The 21365-nt window shown below is 47.8% G+C and overlaps 1 protein-coding gene across 2 annotated transcripts in view; it reads left to right on the top strand.

The window, feature by feature from the left end:
- Nucleotides 1–15840, top strand: part of LOC146839389 (uncharacterized) — a 136116-nt gene extending 120276 nt beyond the window's left edge. For both annotated transcript variants that reach the window (XR_014981065.1, XM_085651415.1), the window contains one exon: nucleotides 10838–15840. Coding sequence is in view for 1 of the 2 variants with exons in the window: in XM_085651415.1 (XP_085507541.1) it covers nucleotides 10838–10994 (157 nt within the window). In the remaining variant the exon portion in view is untranslated. The remainder of the gene's footprint in view (nucleotides 1–10837) is intronic.
- Nucleotides 15841–21365: the final 5525 nt, after the last annotated feature.

Genomic DNA, 21365 nt, shown 5'->3' with positions numbered 1-21365 from the left:
GAGACCCACAAAAGAGCTTTTCCCCGTTGTACAACTGAGATGCAGAACTCTGATACTCATTCCATGACTTCACCTCTGTCGGCCTCTTCTCCAATTTCCTGGTGTCTGGCTCAGAAGCTGTGCACAGGGGGCAGTTCTACGGTTAGATGTTCCTACAGTATGGGAATCTAGGTAAAAGGGGGTCCGGGTGAAGGCCATCCTTCCCAAGCCAAGGGCCCCCCCCCTTCTCTTCTTTTATATTCACACCCAGGGGATTATGGAGCCTAGACTCCTGCCTTACTGTTTCTGCACAAGTTTGGAGAACCCTTTGCATATCTCATATGAAAACCAAACATTTACTCGAGGGCTGTCAGCCTGAGATAGCAGTGCAACTCCCCTTCATCAGATCTTAGGGTGGACCGGGGTTGCGGGGGGTGGGCCGAGTTCTTCTGACCCACTGCCAGGTTTTGAGTCCTCCACCCGGGTCTGAATCTTCCATCTGGAGCTGTCATAGTGATGATGTCCCAGGATGCATTGGGTGGCAGGGGGCTGCTCAGCCTCCTAACTCCCAGAATCCCACAGCTCACACCGCCTTGGCCTCAGTGCTGCTTCCTGGCTTCCAGTTTCTTAGTTCTGCTTCCTGGCTTCCAGTTTCTTAGTTCTGCTTCCTGGCTTCCAGTTTCCTCCCATGTGCTCCTGTGGTTAATGGTGTGTTGATAACTAGTGTGTTGTATGTGTTAGAAGCTGTGACTTCTCTCCTGTTCAGAATCTCCCAACCGATAGCAAGCTGCACTATTTTCAGTAGAACCCACCATCATGCCTTCCTCTCCCGTCATGTGAAGTGCAAGTCAAAAAGGTGCATTCCATAAAACCCTTCAGTTTTCTTCAGCCGAACCTTTGCGTTCTGACTGCGACAACAGAGCGTTTTCCACGTTTGTCCCTGATCCTGATTTAAAGCGTTATAAGAAACCCGACAGCTTCAGTACATTCCAGTCTATATGAAGCCTTTCAAACAAGCCATACTAATAAAATATGCCACGACAGTAGCAGGAACCTCAGTCATAACAATCCAAAATAACACAAATCTCTGCTTAAGGACATTATCCTCCTATTGCCTTTCTTTTAAAAAGGAATCTCTGTCAAAGGTCCAATAAGAGCATCTGTTACAGATATTTTTAGAGTTAAAATAAAGATAAAATAAATAATATATATATATATATATATATATATATATATATATATATATATATATATATATATACATATATATATATATATATATATATATAAATATATGTGAGGAACTTCGTCTACTGCTTCCACATTCCCAGGAAAAGACGAACACGGACCCAGAACAATTCAGTGCAAGGTGATTTTATTCTTCCATAAGTGCACCTCGAACCACCATGACTCGTTTCGGCCTTGTATATATACACAATATAAATACATATTTAGTATGAGTTACAAATGTTTCAGAAATGTGGTGTTAGAGCCAAATTCCTGAACAGAAAAATTGTTTTAAAGGAGCTACTTCTGCTGTCAAACCCTATGTTATATAGAGCTTCTCTAAGAACAATAAATGTAATTAGTGATTAGAAATTACTGTAACTAGAAGAAATTCTCCTAATAACAAAACTGTAATGAAAAATTCCCTTAGTAAAGAGAAACTCCATTTACAGCCAAACACTCCCTAATATGAAGAATCTCCCCAAAAACAAGAACAAGAATCTCTCTGATGAGAAACTCTTCGAATAGTTAAAAACTCTAATAATAATAATAATGTGAAGATCCCTAATAATAAGAAACTCCTCTAAGGACAAAACATTCCTTGTATACAAATGTTTGTGCAAATATTGACAAAATGCCTTGATCAAAACAATTCAAATTTTGCTAATAAAAATAAACTCTCCTAATAACCAAACACCCAAAAACCTAAATAAGATGTGTCCCTTATGTTGTATAATGATTTGTAATAACTATAAAGAAGGAGAGGCCCATTCAGCAAAAATTGTTCAAGACTCTCTCAGTAACAAAAAACTCTCCTGATAACAATAGACTTTCGTAGAAAAAAAACCTTCCTCATCATGACAAACTCACCAATGAAAGGAGGCTTGCTAATGGTCAATCCATGACAAACTCACCAATGAAAGGAGGCTCGCTAATGGTCAATCCATGACAAACTCACCAATGAAAGTAGGCTCGCTAATGGTCAATCTCTAAGATAATGATGCATTCTTCTAATAAGAATGAAGACCCTTAATCAGTGATCACAAGAAACCTTCTGTATATTGAGTGATAACCCCCAATTAAGAAAAAGTCCCTCAACAAGGGGAAACCCAACCAATAAAATAAAGAAAACACTCTTAATATGAAAGTGTCATAATAACACTAACCCCTGATAACAAAAAGCTCTTGCAAATATTGAGAAACTTGGTTAACAATGGTAAACTCACTGACAACTCACAAAACATTTGTAAACTCCTTTAATACAAATAACAGTAGAAGCCCCAACTATTGTTAATCAACTCACCAAGAACTATAAACTCTCCTAAAAAGCAAAACTCCCATAACCATAAATTCCCCAAACCGATACTGATAAATTCCCATAAATTGAAAATCGTCCGACTCTTAGGTATATCTCTTACTCTCCGTTAGCTGTGGGAGTATTGTCCAGTCCTTCCTGAATAAACCAGTCTGCTTCTCAGTTATATTCAGCTCTGAATAAAAATCCTACTAGCAATGAAGACGACTAATACAAATGGACCCTCTTCTGAAAAGAAAGCCTTCGATTAACAACTTATGACAATAATCAGAGTCCCCCAATAATGTGCCCTTCCTTAATAAGGATAAACTTCCTAAAAACTATGAACTATAACACTAAAGCACAAAAAAGAGCCATAAAACTAATCATGTTTACAACTATGTACCATGAATTCAAGAGAAATATTACTAAAATGATCCCAAATAGGATTCCCAGGATAAAAATAATGGTACCTCCCGATGAAGAATAAATGGCAACACATTCCATATTGAGGTAGCAATGGATATATAAAGTGTTTTAAAGCATTGTATTTCTTTCAAACCAAAGAGCCTTTATCATTTTGGAAGAAGTGATCTTCAAAACAGTTTCAGTTTCGAGCTGTGTGACAGAGTTCTCAAGTGCACCATCTTCCATTCCAGACTGGAATCTCAGATTCAAACTTTGCTTGAATCATGACCCTGTGGTGGAATCAGAGGACGTTGGCAGTGTAATCAAATGCACTAAACTCCTAATAATGAGATGCCTTCCTAACACCATGATATTCCCCTAATAAGAAAAAGGTATTTCTTAATATCACTAGCCTCTAAAAACACTATTACAATTTCCTGGGACTTCCCCCGTTTAATAGCCACACAGATCAGAATGATTTTTTCAAAGAGTCTTTACTGACTGGCATACTACCGTCAAGGTTTGTTTGCCGGTCGCTTCTGATTGGCCGGGGTTTGGTTGTCTTGTCTCTTCTGATTGGCCGGGGTTTGGTTGTCCATACCTTTGGGTTCTGTTTGCTTTGTTGTTGACATGATCTTCTAGGGGAGACTTCATTTTATCTTATGGGATAGTTTTCACTTTTTACCAGATGGTTGACAGTACCTACTGGCAGGCTAGGAGTTAGTTATTTATACCTTGTGATGGTCCCGGATGGGATTGCATGTACCTCCTGATTGACCAGTGTGTACTTGTGCATATCTTCTGTCGGCGTTGGTTGTAGGTGTCTTCTGATAGTAAAGGGGCTGTTTGCCAGAAGCTTTTGATAGTGAGACAGTCTATGGGATAAAGTAGGATTTAGTTGGTTGTACCTTCTTATCGACTTGTGTTTTCACTAACCTGGATAGTCAATACCCTGAGAAGCACTTGTGGTTGGTTGCTAATACCTTCAGATAGACCAGGGATTGGTTGTCTGTACTTTCTGATTGATCAGGACATTGTTATCACATTGCTTGATGGGCCATGGTTTGTCTGTGCGTATAGTCCAACAGGACAGGGCTTAGTCGTCCATTTTTAGTATGGACCAAGATTTGATCATCTATAACTTTTAAAAGGGCAAGGGTTCGTTGTTCGTATCATGTGACATAGCAGGGACTTGTTGTCAGTACCCTGTGCTAGACTGGTTTTGAGTTGTTAGTGATTTATGATGGGAGACGGTTTGCTCATCCTAACATCCTGAAGGGATTTGGGGTTGGTTCTTTTTGATAATTATTCAGACTTTGGAAAGGCTTTGGTTGTCCAGAGTCTCTGGTCCTACTCGAGTTGTTGAGAACCCAGGGTTTTGTTTTGTGCATTGCTTGATGGGAAAGAGTTTTGTATCCAAGAATGATGCTGGGATAGGGGTTGTTCGTTCTTGATGAAAAGCTGGGCGATAATTTACTGCGCGTTGCACATAAAGGGTGCGACTTTGCTTATAAATGGATACATTTATTTCCCACATGGTAGGCTGTAATGGTCCATACATTCTGGTAGCTCAGTCTTTGGCTGTCGTAATGTTATGCTGCATCACAAGTGGTTGTCTGTTTGTTGTGATTGGCACGGTTCTAGTGGTCTATACACTCTGTTGGGACAGGAGAGGGGTGTCTTAGGGCACCACAATGAAGGGTTTTCTTTCTGTTCCTCCCAGTGGGCCTGGCTTTGCTTAGCTGTTACTCCTGAAAGGATAGGATTGTTGTCTAGGAGTTTTTGATCTTGTTGTATGACAGGGGGGGGGGGGGGGGGTGTTTCCCTTGCAATTGGCCACTGCTTGATTTTCTTACTTCCTGCTATACCAGGGATTGATTGCCTGACACTTCTGATAGGCCAGGGTCTGGCTCTCTGTGCACCGTGATTGGCAGGTTTTGTCATCTGCCCCTTATGATTGGCCTGGTTCGGGGTTTGTCTTCCCCGAGAAGATCCTGCCGCCACAGGACACAACTGGTGGGCAGGAGGGGATGCTTTGAGATGTTTGGACCAAGATTCTACTGAGCCCTTGCTACAGACAAGCATAGGATTCCGCCAGCGGTCTGTACACTAAACATATGGCACAAAACATTTCTGATGGCTCTGAAACAACAACACCTGAACATAGAGAGACACCCGACAGGCTTTGGATCAGATTGGCAAAGCAATTCAGTACAGGTGCTTGTGTTGATATCATAGAAAAGTAGTTTTGATTGGGCAAGAGCTGGCAGCTTTGGCACAGCAAGGAGCTGCTTCTCATAACATGGTAGCTAGCAGTGTTGGCACAGCAGAGAGCTGCTTCTGATAATTAAGGGAGTCGGCAGTGTTGGCACAGTAGGGAGCTGCTTCTGACAATTAAGGGAGTCGGCAGTGTTGGCACAGTAGGGAGCTGCTTCTGACAGTTAAGGGAGCTGCTTCTGATAATTAAGGGAGCCGGCAGTGTTGGCACAGCAGGGAGCTGCTTCTGACAGTTAAGGGTGCTGCTTCTGGTAATTAGGGGAGCCAGTTGTGTTGACATAGTAGGGAGCTGCTTCTGATAGTTAAGGGAGCTGGCAGTGTTGGCACAGCAGGGAGCTGCTTCTGACAGTTAAGGCTGCTGCTTCTGATAATTAAGGAAGCCGGCAGTGTTGGCACAGCAGGGAGATGCTTCTGATAATTAAGGGAGTCTGCAGTGTTGGCACAGCAGGGAGCTGCTTCTGATAATTAAGGGAGCCGGCAGTGTTGGCACAGCAGGGAGCTGCTTCTGATAATTAAGGGTGCCGGCAGTGTTGGCACAGCAGGGAGCTGCTTCTGACAGTTAAGGGAGCTGCTTCTGATAATTAAGGGAGTCCGCAGTGTTGGCACAGCAGGGAGCTGCTTCTGATAATTAAGGGAGCCGGCAGTGTTGGCACAGAAGGGTGCTGCTTCTGACAGTTAAGGGAGCTGCTTCTGATAATTAAGGGAGTCCGCAGTGTTGGCACAGCAGGGAGCTGCTTCTGATAGTTAAGGGAGCCGGCAGTGTTGGCACACCAGGGAGATCCTTCTGATAATTAAGGGAGCCAGCAGTGTTGGCACAGCAGGGAGATGCTTCTGATAATTAAGGGAGCTGGCAGTGTTGGCACAGCAGGGAGCTGCTTCTGACAGTTAAGGGTGCTGCTTCTGATAATTAGGGGAGCCAGTTGTGTTGACATAGTAGGGAGCTGCTTCTGATAATTAAGGGAGCCAGGAGTGTTGGCACAGCAGGGAGCTGCTTCTGACAGTTAAGGGTGCTGCTTCTGATAATTAGGGGAGCCAGTTGTGTTGACATAGTAGGGAGCTGCTTCTGATAATTAAGGGAGCCAGGAGTGTTGGCACAGCAGAGTGCTGCTCTGATAGTTAAGGGAGCTGCTTCTGATAATTAAGGGAGCCGGCAGTGTTGGCACAGCAGAGTGCTGCTTCCGACAGTTAAGGGAGCTGCTTCTGATAATTAAGGGAGCTGGCAGTGTTGGCACAGCAGGGAGCTGCTTCTGACAGTTAAGGGTACTGCTTCTGATAATTAAGGGAGCCAGGCGTGTTGGCACAGAAGGGTTCTGCTTCCGACAGTTAAGGGTGCTGCTTCTGATAATTAAGGGAGCCGGCAGTGTTGGCACAGCAGGGAGCTGCTTCTGATAATTAAGGGAGCCGGCAGTGTTGGCACAGAAGGGTGCTGCTTCTGACAGTTAAGGGAGCTGCTTCTGATAATTAAGAGAGTCCGCAGTGTTGGCACAGCAGGGAGCTGCTTCTGATAATTAAGGGAGTCGGCAGTGTTGGCACAGTAGGGAGCTGCTTCTGACAATTAAGGGAGTCGGCAGTGTTGGCACAGTAGGGAGCTGCTTCTGACAGTTAAGGGAGCTGCTTCTGATAATTAAGGGACTCTGCAGTGTTGGCACAGCAGGGAGCTGCTTCTGATAATTAAGGGAGCCAGCAGTGTTGGCACAGCAGGGAGCTGCTTCTGACAATTAAGGGAGCCGGCAGTGTTGGCACAGCAGGGAGCTGCTTCTGACAGTTAAGGGTGCTGCTTCTGATAATTAGGGGAGCCAGTTGTGTTGACATAGTAGGGAGCTGCTTCTGATAGTTAAGGGAGCTGGCAGTGTTGGCACAGCAGGGAGCTGCTTCTGACAGTTAAGGGTGCTGCTTCTGACAATTAAGGGAGTCCGCAGTGTTGGCACAGCAGGGAGCTGCTTCTGATAATTAACGGAGTCTGCAGTGTTGGCACAGCAGGGAGCTGCTTCTGACAATTAAGGGAGCCGGCAATGTTGGCACAGCAGGGAGCTGCTTGTGACAGTTAAGGGTGCTGCTTCTGATAATTAGGGGAGCCAGTTGTGTTGACATAGTAGGGAGCTGCTTCTGATAGTTAAGGGAGCTGGCAGTGTTGGCACAGCAGGGAGCTGCTTCTGACAGTTAAGGGTGCTGCTTCTGACAATTAAGGGAGTCCGCAGTGTTGGCACAGCAGGGAGCTGCTTCTGATAGTTAAGGGAGCTGGCAGTGTTGGCACACCAGGGAGATGGTTCTGATACTTAAGGGAGCCGGCAGTGTTGGCACAGCAGGGAGATGCTTCTGATAATTAAGGGAGCTGGCAGTGTTGGCACAGCAGGGAGCTGCTTCTGACAGTTAAGGGTGCTGCTTCTGATAATTAGGGGAGCCAGTTGTGTTGACATAGTAGGGAGCTGCTTCTGATAATTAAGTGAGCCAGGAGTGTTGGCACAGCAGAGTGCTGCTCTGATAGTTAAGGGAGCTGCTTCTGATAATTAAGGGAGCCGGCAGTGTTGGCACAGCAGAGTGCTGCTTCGGACAGTTAAGGGAGCTGCTTCTGATAATTAAGGGACTCTGCAGTGTTGGCACAACAGGGAGCTGCTTCTGATAATTAAGGGAGGCGGCAGTGTTGGCACAGCAGGGAGCTGCTCCTGACAGTTAAGGGTGCTGCTTCTGGTAATTAGGGGAGCCAGTTGTGTTGACATAGTAGGGAGCTGCTTCTGATAGTTAAGGGAGCTGGCAGTGTTGGCACAGCAGGGAGCTGCTTCTGACAGTTAAGGCTGCTGCTTCTGATAATTAAGGAAGCCGGCAGTGTTGGCACAGCAGGGAGATGCTTCTGATAATTAAGGGAGTCTGCAGTGTTGGCACAGCAGGGAGCTGCTTCTGATAATTAAGGGAGCCGGCAGTGTTGGCACAGCAGGGAGCTGCTTCTGATAATTAAGGGTGCCGGCAGTGTTGGCACAGCAGGGAGCTGCTTCTGACAGTTAAGGGAGCTGCTTCTGATAATTAAGGGTGTCCGCAGTGTTGGCACAGCAGGGAGCTGCTTCTGATAATTAAGGGAGCCGGCAGTGTTGGCACAGAAGGGTGCTGCTTCTGACAGTTAAGGGAGCTGCTTCTGATAATTAAGGGAGTCCGCAGTGTTGGCACAGCAGGGAGCTGCTTCTGATAGTTAAGGGAGCCGGCAGTGTTGGCACACCAGGGAGATGCTTCTGATAATTAAGGGAGCCAGCAGTGTTGGCACAGCAGGGAGATGCTTCTGATAATTAAGGGAGCTGGCAGTGTTGGCACAGCAGGGAGCTGCTTCTGACAGTTAAGGGTGCTGCTTCTGATAATTAGGGGAGCCAGTTGTGTTGACATAGTAGGGAGCTGCTTCTGATAATTAAGGGAGCCAGGAGTGTTGGCACAGCAGGGAGCTGCTTCTGACAGTTAAGGGTGCTGCTTCTGATAATTAGGGGAGCCAGTTGTGTTGACATAGTAGGGAGCTGCTTCTGATAATTAAGGGAGCCAGGAGTGTTGGCACAGCAGAGTGCTGCTCTGATAGTTAAGGGAGCTGCTTCTGATAATTAAGGGAGCCGGCAGTGTTGGCACAGCAGAGTGCTGCTTCCGACAGTTAAGGGAGCTGCTTCTGATAATTAAGGGAGCTGGCAGTGTTGGCACAGCAGGGAGCTGCTTCTGACAGTTAAGGGTACTGCTTCTGATAATTAAGGGAGCCAGGCGTGTTGGCACAGAAGGGTTCTGCTTCTGACAGTTAAGGGTGCTGCTTCTGATAATTAAGGGAGCCGGCAGTGTTGGCACAGCAGGGAGCTGCTTCTGATAATTAAGGGAGCCGGCAGTGTTGGCACAGAAGGGTGCTGCTTCTGACAGTTAAGGGAGCTGCTTCTGAGAATTAAGAGAGTCCGCAGTGTTGGCACAGCAGGGAGCTGCTTCTGATAATTAAGGGAGTCGGCAGTGTTGGCACAGTAGGGAGCTGCTTCTGACAATTAAGGGAGTCGGCAGTGTTGGCACAGTAGGGAGCTGCTTCTGATAATTAAGGGACTCTGCAGTGTTGGCACAGCAGGGAGCTGCTTCTGATAATTAAGGGAGCCAGCAGTGTTGGCACAGCAGGGAGCTGCTTCTGACAATTAAGGGAGCCGGCAGTGTTGGCACAGCAGGGAGCTGCTTCTGACAGTTAAGGGTGCTGCTTCTGATAATTAGGGGAGCCAGTTGTGTTGACATAGTAGGGAGCTGCTTCTGATAGTTAAGGGAGCTGGCAGTGTTGGCACAGCAGGGAGCTGCTTCTGACAGTTAAGGGTGCTGCTTCTGACAATTAAGGGAGTCCGCAGTGTTGGCACAGCAGGGAGCTGCTTCTGATAATTAACGGAGTCTGCAGTGTTGGCACAGCAGGGAGCTGCTTCTGACAATTAAGGGAGCCGGCAATGTTGGCACAGCAGGGAGCTGCTTCTGACAGTTAAGGGTGCTGCTTCTGATAATTAGGGGAGCCAGTTGTGTTGACATAGTAGGGAGCTGCTTCTGATAGTTAAGGGAGCTGGCAGTGTTGGCACAGCAGGGAGCTGCTTCTGACAGTTAAGGGTGCTGCTTCTGACAATTAAGGGAGTCCGCAGTGTTGGCACAGCAGGGAGCTGCTTCTGATAATTAACGGAGTCTGCAGTGTTGGCACAGCAGGGAGCTGCTTCTGATAGTTAAGGGAGCTGGCAGTGTTGGCACACCAGGGAGATGCTTCTGATAATTAAGGGAGCCGGCAGTGTTGGCACAGCAGGGAGATGCTTCTGATAATTAAGGGAGCTGGCAGTGTTGGCACAGCAGGGAGCTGCTTCTGACAGTTAAGGGTGCTGCTTCTGATAATTAGGGGAGCCAGTTGTGTTGACATAGTAGGGAGCTGCTTCTGATAATTAAGGGAGCCAGGAGTGTTGGCACAGCAGAGTGCTGCTCTGATAGTTAAGGGAGCTGCTTCTGATAATTAAGGGAGCCGGCAGTGTTGGCACAGCAGAGTGCTGCTTCGGACAGTTAAGGGAGCTGCTTCTGATAATTAAGGGAGCTGGCAGTGTTGGCAGAGCAGGGAGCTGCTTCTGACAGTTAAGGGTGCTGATTCTGATAATTAAGGGAGCCAGGCGTGTTGGCAGAGAAGGGTTCTGCTTCCGACAGTTAAGGGTGCTGCTTCTGATAATTAAGGGAGCCAGGCGTGTTGGCACAGAAGGGTGCTGCTTCCGACAGTTAAGGGTGCTGCTTCTGATAGTTAAGGGAGCTGGCAGTGTTGGCACAGCAGGGAGCTGCTTCTGACAATTAAGGGAGCTGGCAGTGTTGGCACAGCAGGGATCTGCTTCTGACAGTTAAGGGTGCTGCTTCTGATAGTTAAGGGAGCCGGCAGTGTTGGCACAGCGGGGATCTGCTTCTGATAGTTAAGGGTGCTGCTTCTGGTAATTCAGGGAGCTGGCAGTGTTGGCACAGCAGAGTGCAGCATCAGCATTGCAGTTTGGTTTGCTGTCACAGCATAATACTGCTTTTTAAAGGAGTTGGCAATGTTGGCATGTTATGACTGCATGGGAGAAGGTAATTCCGACATCTGATCAGGAGATGATACCGTTGGCACAGCCGAATGTACCTTTATTTGACAATGTTTAATACCACCTCTCTTCTTCTCAGGCACAAGGCTGACTGCACTCCGCTGGTGGAGGTGGAAGATATGATGGTGATGGGACCTCGCCCAGACCCCATGTGTGTTTTTACTTATGTTCAGTCCTTGTACAATCATCTCCTGAGGGTGGAGAAGCGTCGCAGCCAAGGTTTGGTAGCCACGTAAGCTCTACACACCTGTATCTGGCTGGCCAACTTGTATTGTAGTGTTGGCAGACACTGAGGTAACCTGAGGGCAAAACCTTCTATACCACTGGGCATGTCAATGGCCTTACCTCCCATGGTCACACTGGGCTCCAGGAGGCAGCAGGCACACCATCAGTTCTTCCGCGGGAAAGGATTCTCGCTCAAAGATGACCGCTTCACAAGACTTCATTCTTGAGCATCTGTGTCTCATGGAATCCTGGGACAGATGGAGGCACACGTAGCCCCAAGGACTCAAAAGTTGGTGAAGTGACACACTCTTCTGGAATGGTTCCAGAGCCCTGGCCCACCCTTGCCTTCGTTAATTCCAATACAGTCATCCTTGGAGCAGAGCTGGTGGGACACTCCCCTTCATCTTCTCCAATCCTCCGTTTTCCACCTCTCCGAGCACTTCCTTGTTTTACCACAATCCTGAAGCGCCATCCTCTCCGTACGGTCGAGAGGTCCCTCGAGTCAATCACTGGCACGTCGATAGCCGCGGGCAGCGAGTTGTATGGCACAGCCTTTGTTCAACAGTCAAGTTGCACAAGTAAGACAAGTCCTAATATTTCATCGCAGGCTTCCTCTTTCACTGCTGGCCCCTGTGTGTAACAACTTCTTGTTTACTGACTCAGGTTCACGTTTAAGGGCTTGTCCTTTTGTTCATCAGCTCAGCCTTATGTTTAATACTAGGCCTTACGTTCAGCGGCTCTGCCTCATGTTAACAACGAAGCCTTCGGTTGAAAGACATAGGTTTATTTTTATTGCCCGTGTTCAATGGTTACCCTGTTGGTTCATTGATTACGCCATGTTTAGGACTTTTTGTATGTGTGGTCCTCACATGGAATGGCCAATTCTGCTGTTCTTCAGCATAGGCCCCTTGTTTTGCTGCTCTGTCCTATGTTGGACTGCTAAGCCGCATCAGTAGCCGGGTCTCTTGTTTACCAGCAGAGCCCTATGTGTGAAAGCTATGTTTACTAATGTTATGACTCCTTTTGACTGCTAGGCGGCATGTTTCACGACTAACCATTGATGGCTATGTCTAATTGTTAACTCCTACTGAGGCTAGCTGTTAATGGCTCGCTCTAGTTATTAATGGTTGGCCTAAGTGTTAGTGCAAAGTAATAATTATACGCAGCTAGTTCTAGTTGTTCAGGACTAGGAGAAACGGTTAATAGCTAGGTCTAATTGTTAATGGCTAGGTCTAAAGGTTAACAGCTTGGTCTAACTTAACAACTCTGTACACTTGTTAATGGCTGGCTCAGTTCTTGACAAACACTAAATTCTAATTCTTAGCAGCTGTGTCTTATCATTAACCATTAGGTCTAATGGCCAATGACTAGGCTTCAAGTGTATAGCTCCCACATCATTTATAAAGGTTGTCTTATTTTCTGAGTACTCACTTTCGTGTGAGAGCGCTAAGAGTACATAGTGATAATTTACGCACATCAAGGACTGAAAGCATGGACAGGACAAGAGTCCACCAGCAGAGACAATGGAAACATGGACTACGGGAGTGCTCTAGGTTGTTGGGGGCATGGAAGGGGCAGGGTGGCAACAATCTAAGTGTCCAGGGTGTTTGGTTTGATGTGTGCCTTGTCCCAAAGCACAAAGGCATCTCTGAAGGTAATTACACCTGACAAAGAAACTTCTACAAGACAGCGGGGAGCTCAGGCGTGAGATGGGCATGGTAGCTAGACTGACTTCTCTCCTATTGGCGGTCGCCCATCGTGATGGAATGGACAGAGTGTTTGTACTGCCCAGCTCTTTTCAGGTGCATTTCTGTGCTCTTCTGGCCCTTCCTGGGGTTCTGTCCCTTGCACAGAGTGTTGCTTCCTTAGCAGGAGTGTGTTGGACAGGCCATGTGCACTGAGTGTTATGACGTTTGTAGTTTGGTCCAATAGGAATGTTATGTTGTATCTAATAAATGGATTCTTGCAAAGAAAATTACATTTTTGTCATGGTGACTTTGTTTGATTATGGTTGTGATCAAAGCTGAATTTAATTTCACCGAAAGAAAATGAAAGTTTTGCCGCCCCACTCATTCCCTGGGTGGTGGTCCTTTCCGGACATAGTGAGGGCACCTCCACTGATGAGGCTCCTCCCTAACCATGGGTATGGTGCTTCTGCTATCCCCTGAATGAAGCCCCTCCCTGGCCATGGTTATTGTGATCCTATGGATGGTGCTCCCACAGTCTCATGCATGGTGGCCCTCACTGGCCATGGTGATGGTGACCCTCCCTGGCTATGGTGATGGTGCACCGTAGTCGCATGGATGGTCCTTCTCCCTGGCCATGGTGATGGTGCTCTCACAGTCCCATAGATGGTCCTTCTCCCTGGCCATGGTGATGGCACTCTCATGATCCCACAGATGGTCCTTCTCCCTGGCCATGGTGATGGCGCTCTCATGATCCCACAGATGGTCCTTCGCCCTGGCCATGGTGATCTTATGACCCCACAGATGGTCCTTCGCCCTGGCCATGGTGATGGTGCTCTCATGATCCCACAGATGGTCCTTCGCCCTGGCCATGGTGATGGCACTCTCACAGTCCCATAGATGGCCCTTCTCCCTGGCCATGGTGATGGCACTCTCACAGTCCCATAGATGGTGGTCATTGTGATGGTGCTCCCAAGGTCTAATGGATGGCCATTCTCCTTGGCCAAGGTGATGGTACTCCCACAGTCTCATAGATGGTGGTTCTTCCTGGCCTCGGTGATGGCACTGCCACGTTCCCATGGATGGTCCTTCTCCTTGGCCATGGTGATGGTGCTCCCACAGTCCCAGGGATTGGGGTTCTTCCTTGCCATGACAATGGTGCTCCCATAGTCCCAGGGATGGTGGTTCTTCCTGGCCATTGTGATGGTGCTCCCACGGTCCCATAGATGGTGGTTCTTCTTAATCATGGTGGTGGCGCTTCCACAGTCCCATTCATGGTGGGTCTCCCTGGCCATGATGATGGCACTCCCATAGATGGTGGTCACCCCTGGACGTGGTGATGGCGCTCTCATATATGGTCCTTCTTCCTGGCCATGGTGCTGGCACTTCCACAGTCCCATAGATGGTGGTTCTTCCTGGCCATGGTGATGGTGCTCCCACTGATGGTGGTTCTCCCTGGCCATGGTAATAGTGGTCCCCTAGACGGTCCTTCTTCCTGGCCATGGTGCTGGTGCTCCAACAAATGTTCCCTAAATGGTGCTCCTGCAGTCAGGAAGCCCCCGGTGCACCGTCCTGTCACCAGTTCTAAAAACCAACAGCTATTACAACCTCAGCTGTTGCCCACATCAATCCTCTTCTACAAACCCTAATCTTAACTTTTGGGATAACAGTTGTTGGCCGAAATACATCCTCTTCTCAAAACCCTACTCTGGACTTTCCTGACAACGACGGCTGCCCACATGCATCCTCTTCCCAAAACCTGCACTATCGACTTTCCTAATCTGAACTTTTTGGGATAACAACTGTTGCGTGATCACTTCTCCCTTGGTTTGGTGCATTATCGAAACGTGTGCTGCCTTTGAACATTGCAAACTTATGGGCTGCTACAATCCTCACTGCTCTGACCAATGAAAAAAAAAAAGGATTTATAAAGCGCAACAAATGACCGAACGCATCAGGGCGCAATTGAGGTTAGTCCTACTGCAGGAAAGGAAGTGGAACTAGGATGCAGAGATCATGATCTATGGGACTGTGGAAGCGCCATCACCATGGTCATGAAGTAGGACCATCCATGGGGCCGTGGGAGCACCATCACCCTGGCCAGGAAGAACCACCATCTATGGGAGTCCCATCACCCTGGCCAGGGAGAACCACCATCTATCGAAGCGCCATCACCATGGCTAGGGAGACCCACCATCTATGGAAGCGCCATCACCATGGCCAGGGAGACCCACCATCTATGGAAGCGCCATCACCATGGCCAGGGAGAACCACCATCTATGGGACTGTGAAAGCGCCATCACCATGGCCATGGAGTAGGACCATCTATGAGAGCACCATGTCCAGGGGGTGCCATCATCATGGCCATGGAGACCCACCATGAATGGGACTGTGGAAGCGCCACCACCATGACGAAGAAGAACCACCATCTATGGAACTGTGAAAGCGCCATCACCATGGCTAGGAAGAACCACCATCTATAGAAGCTCCATCATCATGGCCATGGAGACCCACCATGAATGGGACTGTGGAAGTGCCACCACCATGACTAAGAAGAACCACCATCTATGGAACTGTGAAAGCGCCATCACCATGGCTAGGAAGAACAACCATCTATAGAAGCTCCATCATCATGGCCAGGGAGACCCACCATCTATGGGACTGTGGCAGCGCCATCACCATGGTTAGGAAGAACGACCGTCTATGGGAAAAGGAGGCTAAGATTATGCAAATCTCATTTATGGCCAGCTCACAGCAGCAACAATTGAAGAATATGGAACTTCAATGAACATTCTAAAACACTATAAAGACCCCCATGTGTAGCCATCTTCCTTCTTTGTGTATCTGCGAACAAGATAACTTCAACGAAAAAATGTTTAAACTTCAGTCGATAACAGTTTTCCAGAAGAGGATCCAAGGAGATCGAGCTCCTTATTCTGAAAGAGAAAAGAATAGGTTTACGTTATATCTTTAGTATCGTCAGGGTGGGTTACAACGGTATGTGGAGGGATAATCTTAGCCTCTGTGTCTTTAATAAAATCCAAATTTTCTGCCCACTAAGCTGTGAAAAATCTAAATTTTCCAAACTTGAAAAATTCATATCTTTAAAATTACTTATTGTAGAACAAAGTTCTTGGTCTAGAAAATTGCATAAAAACTAGTGTTAGTTGTATATATTGGTCTTGGATTTATTCTTGAGTGTGCGTCTCATTTATTGCCTCTGTAAATACGACAAATGCTTAGCACTCTCCTCTGATAAGCCTAACTGCTCGCCTGCACTACCACAGATAGAACGCAAGAATTATCTACTTTTGTCTCTGTGTACCAACCTGGATCTACCTGGACTCTCTACACAGTGTACTTCGGTTTACGCTTTATATCGAGAGCCAGCTTCCTACATCCAGCCTAGAGGAAATCAACACCAGAGCCACTTCCTTACTTGCCGGCAGCAGAATAGAAGGAAACACCTTCCTAAGAGTCCTGATTATCCAGAAACAGGTAGAAACCATTCGAGTGATCTGATGGTCGAAAGAGGCAGGTTTTATCTACCAGAACTCTGAGCTTTTCATTCAGTGGCAGCGGGTAATGAACCTAACATATCTGGCCACCAGGACCTGGTCCAAATGTTTGGGGACCTTTGTCTTGTTGAGTAGAAGATAGTTTTTTCATCCAGATGGCCACTGCTTGAATGCAGTTCTTGAAGTTAGTGGCAGTCGCCTCCACATTTTTGCTAACTGACACAATAATTTGCATGTCATCTGCATAAGATATGGCTTGAAGCCTGGAAGACCTGATAACCTTAGCCAGTGGGGAAACAGACTGAGGGGGTCATTTATGAGGTTTTGACGTAGGGCAGCGCCGCAAGGAATCTTGCTGCGCTGCCCTACGTCAAAACAATAGGGCAGGAATATGCCATATCTATGTGATGAGGCGTATTGCTGTCCTTTTCCCAGCGCCCGCTCAGAATGAGCTGCCATGCGCCAACGCAGGCACCCTTGCATTGCGGGGCTGATTGATTTTGTGCAGGAAGGGAGACCTTACTCCACGAAATCCATCAATTCAGGCAATTTCCTTTTTCTATGTGTGCTGCAAAATACAGCACAAATAGAAAAAGTAAAGTACGAGGAGAAATTAAAACATTTCTCCTTGTTAAGCCTCCGTAACGCCACCCCTGGGGCAGCGTCAGGATCTGAAGCATTCCCAGGTTCACGATTTCTGTAAATCTGGGAATGTGTCAGGTTCCATGGGGGTGGCGTGGGAACACCCACACCAACACCCATGGAACGCTCCTTTCACACAGTGTTCCATGTGAAAGGGGAACATATTTATAAGGCCATGAAAAGCCACGTAAAGTGGCTTTACGTAGCCTTATGAATATGCCTTGGCACACTGCACCACTGGAACATCAAAAAAGTGACGTTCTGGTGGCGCAAAAGTGCCGGTAGGAGCTCATAAATGAGGCCCTGAATATTGTAGGGCTCAAGGAGGAGCCCTGGGAAGACCCACATGGCACGCTGATGGTTTCAGAACAACATTGCTCCACCATTGCTGTCTGTGACCTATCACTGCAGAAAGAAGTGAAGCGCTTCAATGCTAACTCTTTGACCCCCGATTCCTGCAGCCGACCCACACGCAGTGTGGGAGAGATGATGTCAAAGGCTGCAGACAAGTCTGAAAGGATCCGAGCCACAGCCTGACCTGCATCAACCACGGTTCCGATGCCATTCACTGCAGACCCCAATGCGGTTTCTGTCTCGTGGTTACACCTGAACCCAAACTGGGAGGCATCGGGTAACCCAAGTTGTTCCAAATTAGCCATCAGTTGGGCACTCAGGCGCCTTTCCAAGATTTTAGCAGGGGTAGGCAGCAAGCAAATAGACCGCTAGTTTTTTTTTTTAACTCAGTAGGGTTCAGATTAGTTTAAAAAGGTTTAACAGGGGTTTTTTTCTACAATTGTGGGTAGTGTCCTAACATGACAGCTTTGTTCAGAGTAGCAGTGGTGTTAGCTCCAAGCTGTAGAGTATTGAGGGGGGGGGGCGGGGGGGGGGGGCAAAAGGAGAGCCACATTTAATACCAAGAAGATAAGCCTCAGTCAGTTCGGGGGTGAGAATGGAAAAACTGGGAAAGGATGCCCACTAGTGGAGGGTGGCAGTGAGGGAATCCGATGCGGGGGTCATGGCGTGGGGGGAACTACAGAGAGATGAGGAGCGCTGGTGGAGGGTGGCAGTGAGGGAATCTGAGGGGGAGGTCATGGGGTGGGGGGGAGACTACAGAGAGATGAGGGGCACTGGTGGAGAATTGCAGTGAGGGAAGTCGAGGAGGAGGTCATGGCGTGGGGGGAACTACAGAGAGATGAGGGGTACTAGTGGAGGGGGGTAGTGAGGGAATCCAAGGAGGAGGTCATGGGGTGGGGGGGGAACTACAGAGAGATGAGGGGTGCTGGTGGAGGGTGGCTGTGAGGGAATCTGAGGAGGAGGCCATGAGGGGGAGGGGCTACGGAGAGATGAGGGGCGCTGGTGGAGGGTGGTAGTAAAGGTATCTACGGAGAAAAAGGTCATTGGTGGGGCGCCAAAAAAGACTTCCACACCAGCACTAGAGCCGGCCCTGTCATGGCCTTTCTGTTTTCATTTATTTAATGAACAGTCGGGTCATAAGGGCTACTGTGGAACATACTTTAAAGTGCGTGCTAATTACATTTACTGCTATATCGAATGTTTTAAGTTTGAAGGTGATTTTACTATTGTTTTCTACTGGGAGTAATGAAAGTGGAACTGAATGGTGGCTGATATTGGGCTGGGGCCCTAGGTCAGCTGTGAGATAAGGTGCAATGGAGAGGGGTGGTAGAAAAGTGGATAATCAAGCCTGTAAGGGAGTGCGCTGCAGAATCAGGGGTAGGTAGTAATGAAGAGGGTTTCTCCCTGAAGGCTCGCACAGAGGGAGCCCCTGTAGTGTCACTTGCCTGATACTCCCACCTTAGAAACCTCCTCTTCCCATCAAAGGGATATTACATGGAAAAAACACTTTTGGAGAGTGATAACATTTAGAAAGAGATTTGGAAAAGAGGGCGTTTTTACTGGGCCTTGTAAGACTAAGGCGAGATAAAATAGGGCCCAGAAGCAGGCCTGGCTAGATATATAAGCACTAAATCGGGCCGGCAGTGGCCCACCCGAATTTCTCCCTTGGCCCACCCAAATAAAAATTCCTGTAGCCGGGCCTCATGCGCTGCAGAAGAGAGGGGGTTACACGAGGTGGACTATGGACCCGACAAGGAGGGACTGCCCAGGTCAGTCTGTGGGAATGATCAGGGAATGAATGAGTGGCCCTTCAGGAGTCAGGTTCAGGAAAACAAATCTTAGCACAGCAGCAACCCTCAAACACGTCCTCGACAAAACCTACAAATACCACCCTCTCCAACATCCACACAAAGGAAAAGCTTCTTTCCCTCTCCATTGTCCAAACAACCATCATTCCCAGATCTGAATGTAGCACCGGTCTGTCGCTTTCCAGTATTTTAATCTCTGTGCCACTAAAGACAGGTGCCATCCACTTGTGAAGCACTCATGCCCACAAAAAGGACCTAAACCCTCAAACTGCTGGACCACGTCCCCTCTGTGCGAGACGCCAAGCGTTCTAGGCATGTCCATTCCATGAGGGCCTCATCAGCCAGGCTCAGCTTGGGCTCTGGCACAGCAAGGTATGGGACCCATGCATGGCAGCCTCGTGCCTCTTGCAGCATCTTCACTCAGCAAAGACTGCCTGCCAGCCTACAATCTGCTGATGTCTGTGTTCAAGCCCTAGACACAACACCTACTTACAGCATCTTCCCTCGGCAAACGCTGCTTGTCGGCCTGTCACCTGCTGAGGTCTGCGTTCAAACCTTACAAACACAAACACCCGTTTACAGCATCTTTACTCAGCAAAGGCTGCCTGCCGGCCTCTCACCTGCTGACATCTGCATCCAAATCTTGCAGCATCCTCCTGTTCCAGATGTAGTGAGACAGAAGCATCATCCTCCAGTTCCAGATGTAGGGGACAGAAGCTTCATCTTCCTGTTCCAGATGTAGTAGGACAGAAGCTTCATCCTCCCATTCCAGATGTAGTAGGACTGAAGCATCATCCGCTTGCTTCAGGTGCGGTGGGACAGAAGCTTCATCCTCCTGTTCCAGATGTACGGGACAGAAGCATCATCCTTCTGTTCCAGATGTAGTAGGACAGAAGCTTCATCCTCCCATTCCAGATGTAGTAGGACTGAAGCATCATCCTCTTGCTTCAGGTGCGGTGGGACAGAAGCTGCATCCTCCTGTTCCAGATGTAGGGGACAGAAGCATCATCCTTCTGTTCCAGATGTAGTAGGACAGAAGCTTCATCCTCCCATTCCAGATGTAGTAGGACTGAAGCATCATACTCTTGCTTCAGGTGCGGTGGGACAGAAGCTTCATCCTCCTGTTCCAGATGTAGGGGACAGAAGCATCATCCTTCTGTTCCAGATGTAGTAGGACAGAAGCATTATCCTCCTGTTCCAGATTTAGTGGTACAGTAGCATCATTCTCCTGTTCCAGATGTAGCCCTCCTGGTCCAGATGTAGTGGGACAAATATAATCCTGTTCCAGATGTTGTGGGCAGGGGGACAGAAGCATCATCCTCCTGTTCCAGATGTAGCCCTCCTGTTCGAGATGTAGTGAGCAGGGGGGCAGAAGCATCATCCTCCTGTTCCAGATGTAGTGGAACAGAAGCATCATCCTCTCGTTCCAGATGTAGTCCTCCTGTTCCAGATGTAGTGGAACAGAAGCATCACCCTCCTGTTCCAGATTTAGTGGAACAGAAGCATCATCCTCCTGTTCCAGATGCAGTGGGACAGAAGCATCATCCTCCTGTTCCAGATGTAGTCCTCCTGTTCCAGATGTAGTGGAACAGAAGCATCATTCTCCTGTTCCAGATTTAGTGGGACAGAAGCATCATCCTCCTGTTTCAGATGCAGTAGAACAGAAGCATCATCCTCCTGTTCCAGATGTAGGTAACTGAAGCTTCATCCTCCCGTTCCAGATGTAGGGAACTGAAGCTTCATCCTCCCGTTCCAGATGTAGGGTACATAAGCTTCATCCTCCCGTTCCAGATGTAGAGGACAGAAGCATCATTTTCCTGTTTCAGATGTAGTGGGACAGACGCATCATCCTCTTATTCCATATGCGGTGAGATAGAAGCTTCAACCTTTCGTTCCAGATGTAGTGAGACAGAAGCTTCATCATCTGGTTCCAGATGTAGGGCACAAGCTTCATCCTCCCGTTCCAGATTTAGAAGGACAGAAGCATCATCCTCCCGTTCCAGATGTAGTAGCACAGAAGCATCATCCTCCCATTCCAGATGTAGAGGACAGAAGCATCACCCTCCTGTCCCAGATGTAGTGGGACAGAAGCCTCATCCTCCTGTTCCAGATGTAGGGTACAGAAGCTTTATCCTCCCATTCCAGATGCAGTGGGACAGAAGCTTCATCCTCCCATTCCAGATGTAGGGGACAGGAGCATCATCCTCCTGTTTCAGATGTAGTGGGACAGAGGTTTAATTCTCCTGTTCGATTTAGTGAAACAGAAGCGTCATTCTCCCGTTCCAGATGTAGTGAGACAGACGCATCATCCTCTTATTCCATATGCGGTGAGATAGAAGCTTCAACCTTTCGTTCCAGATGTAGTGAGACAGAAG

Source organism: Triturus cristatus, chromosome 4_1, assembly GCF_964204655.1.
Source record: "Triturus cristatus chromosome 4_1, aTriCri1.1, whole genome shotgun sequence".
NCBI lineage: Eukaryota > Metazoa > Chordata > Amphibia > Caudata > Salamandridae > Triturus > Triturus cristatus.
The sequence above is the reverse complement of the archived record's forward strand: the minus strand, read 5'-3'. Positions and strand labels throughout refer to the sequence as shown.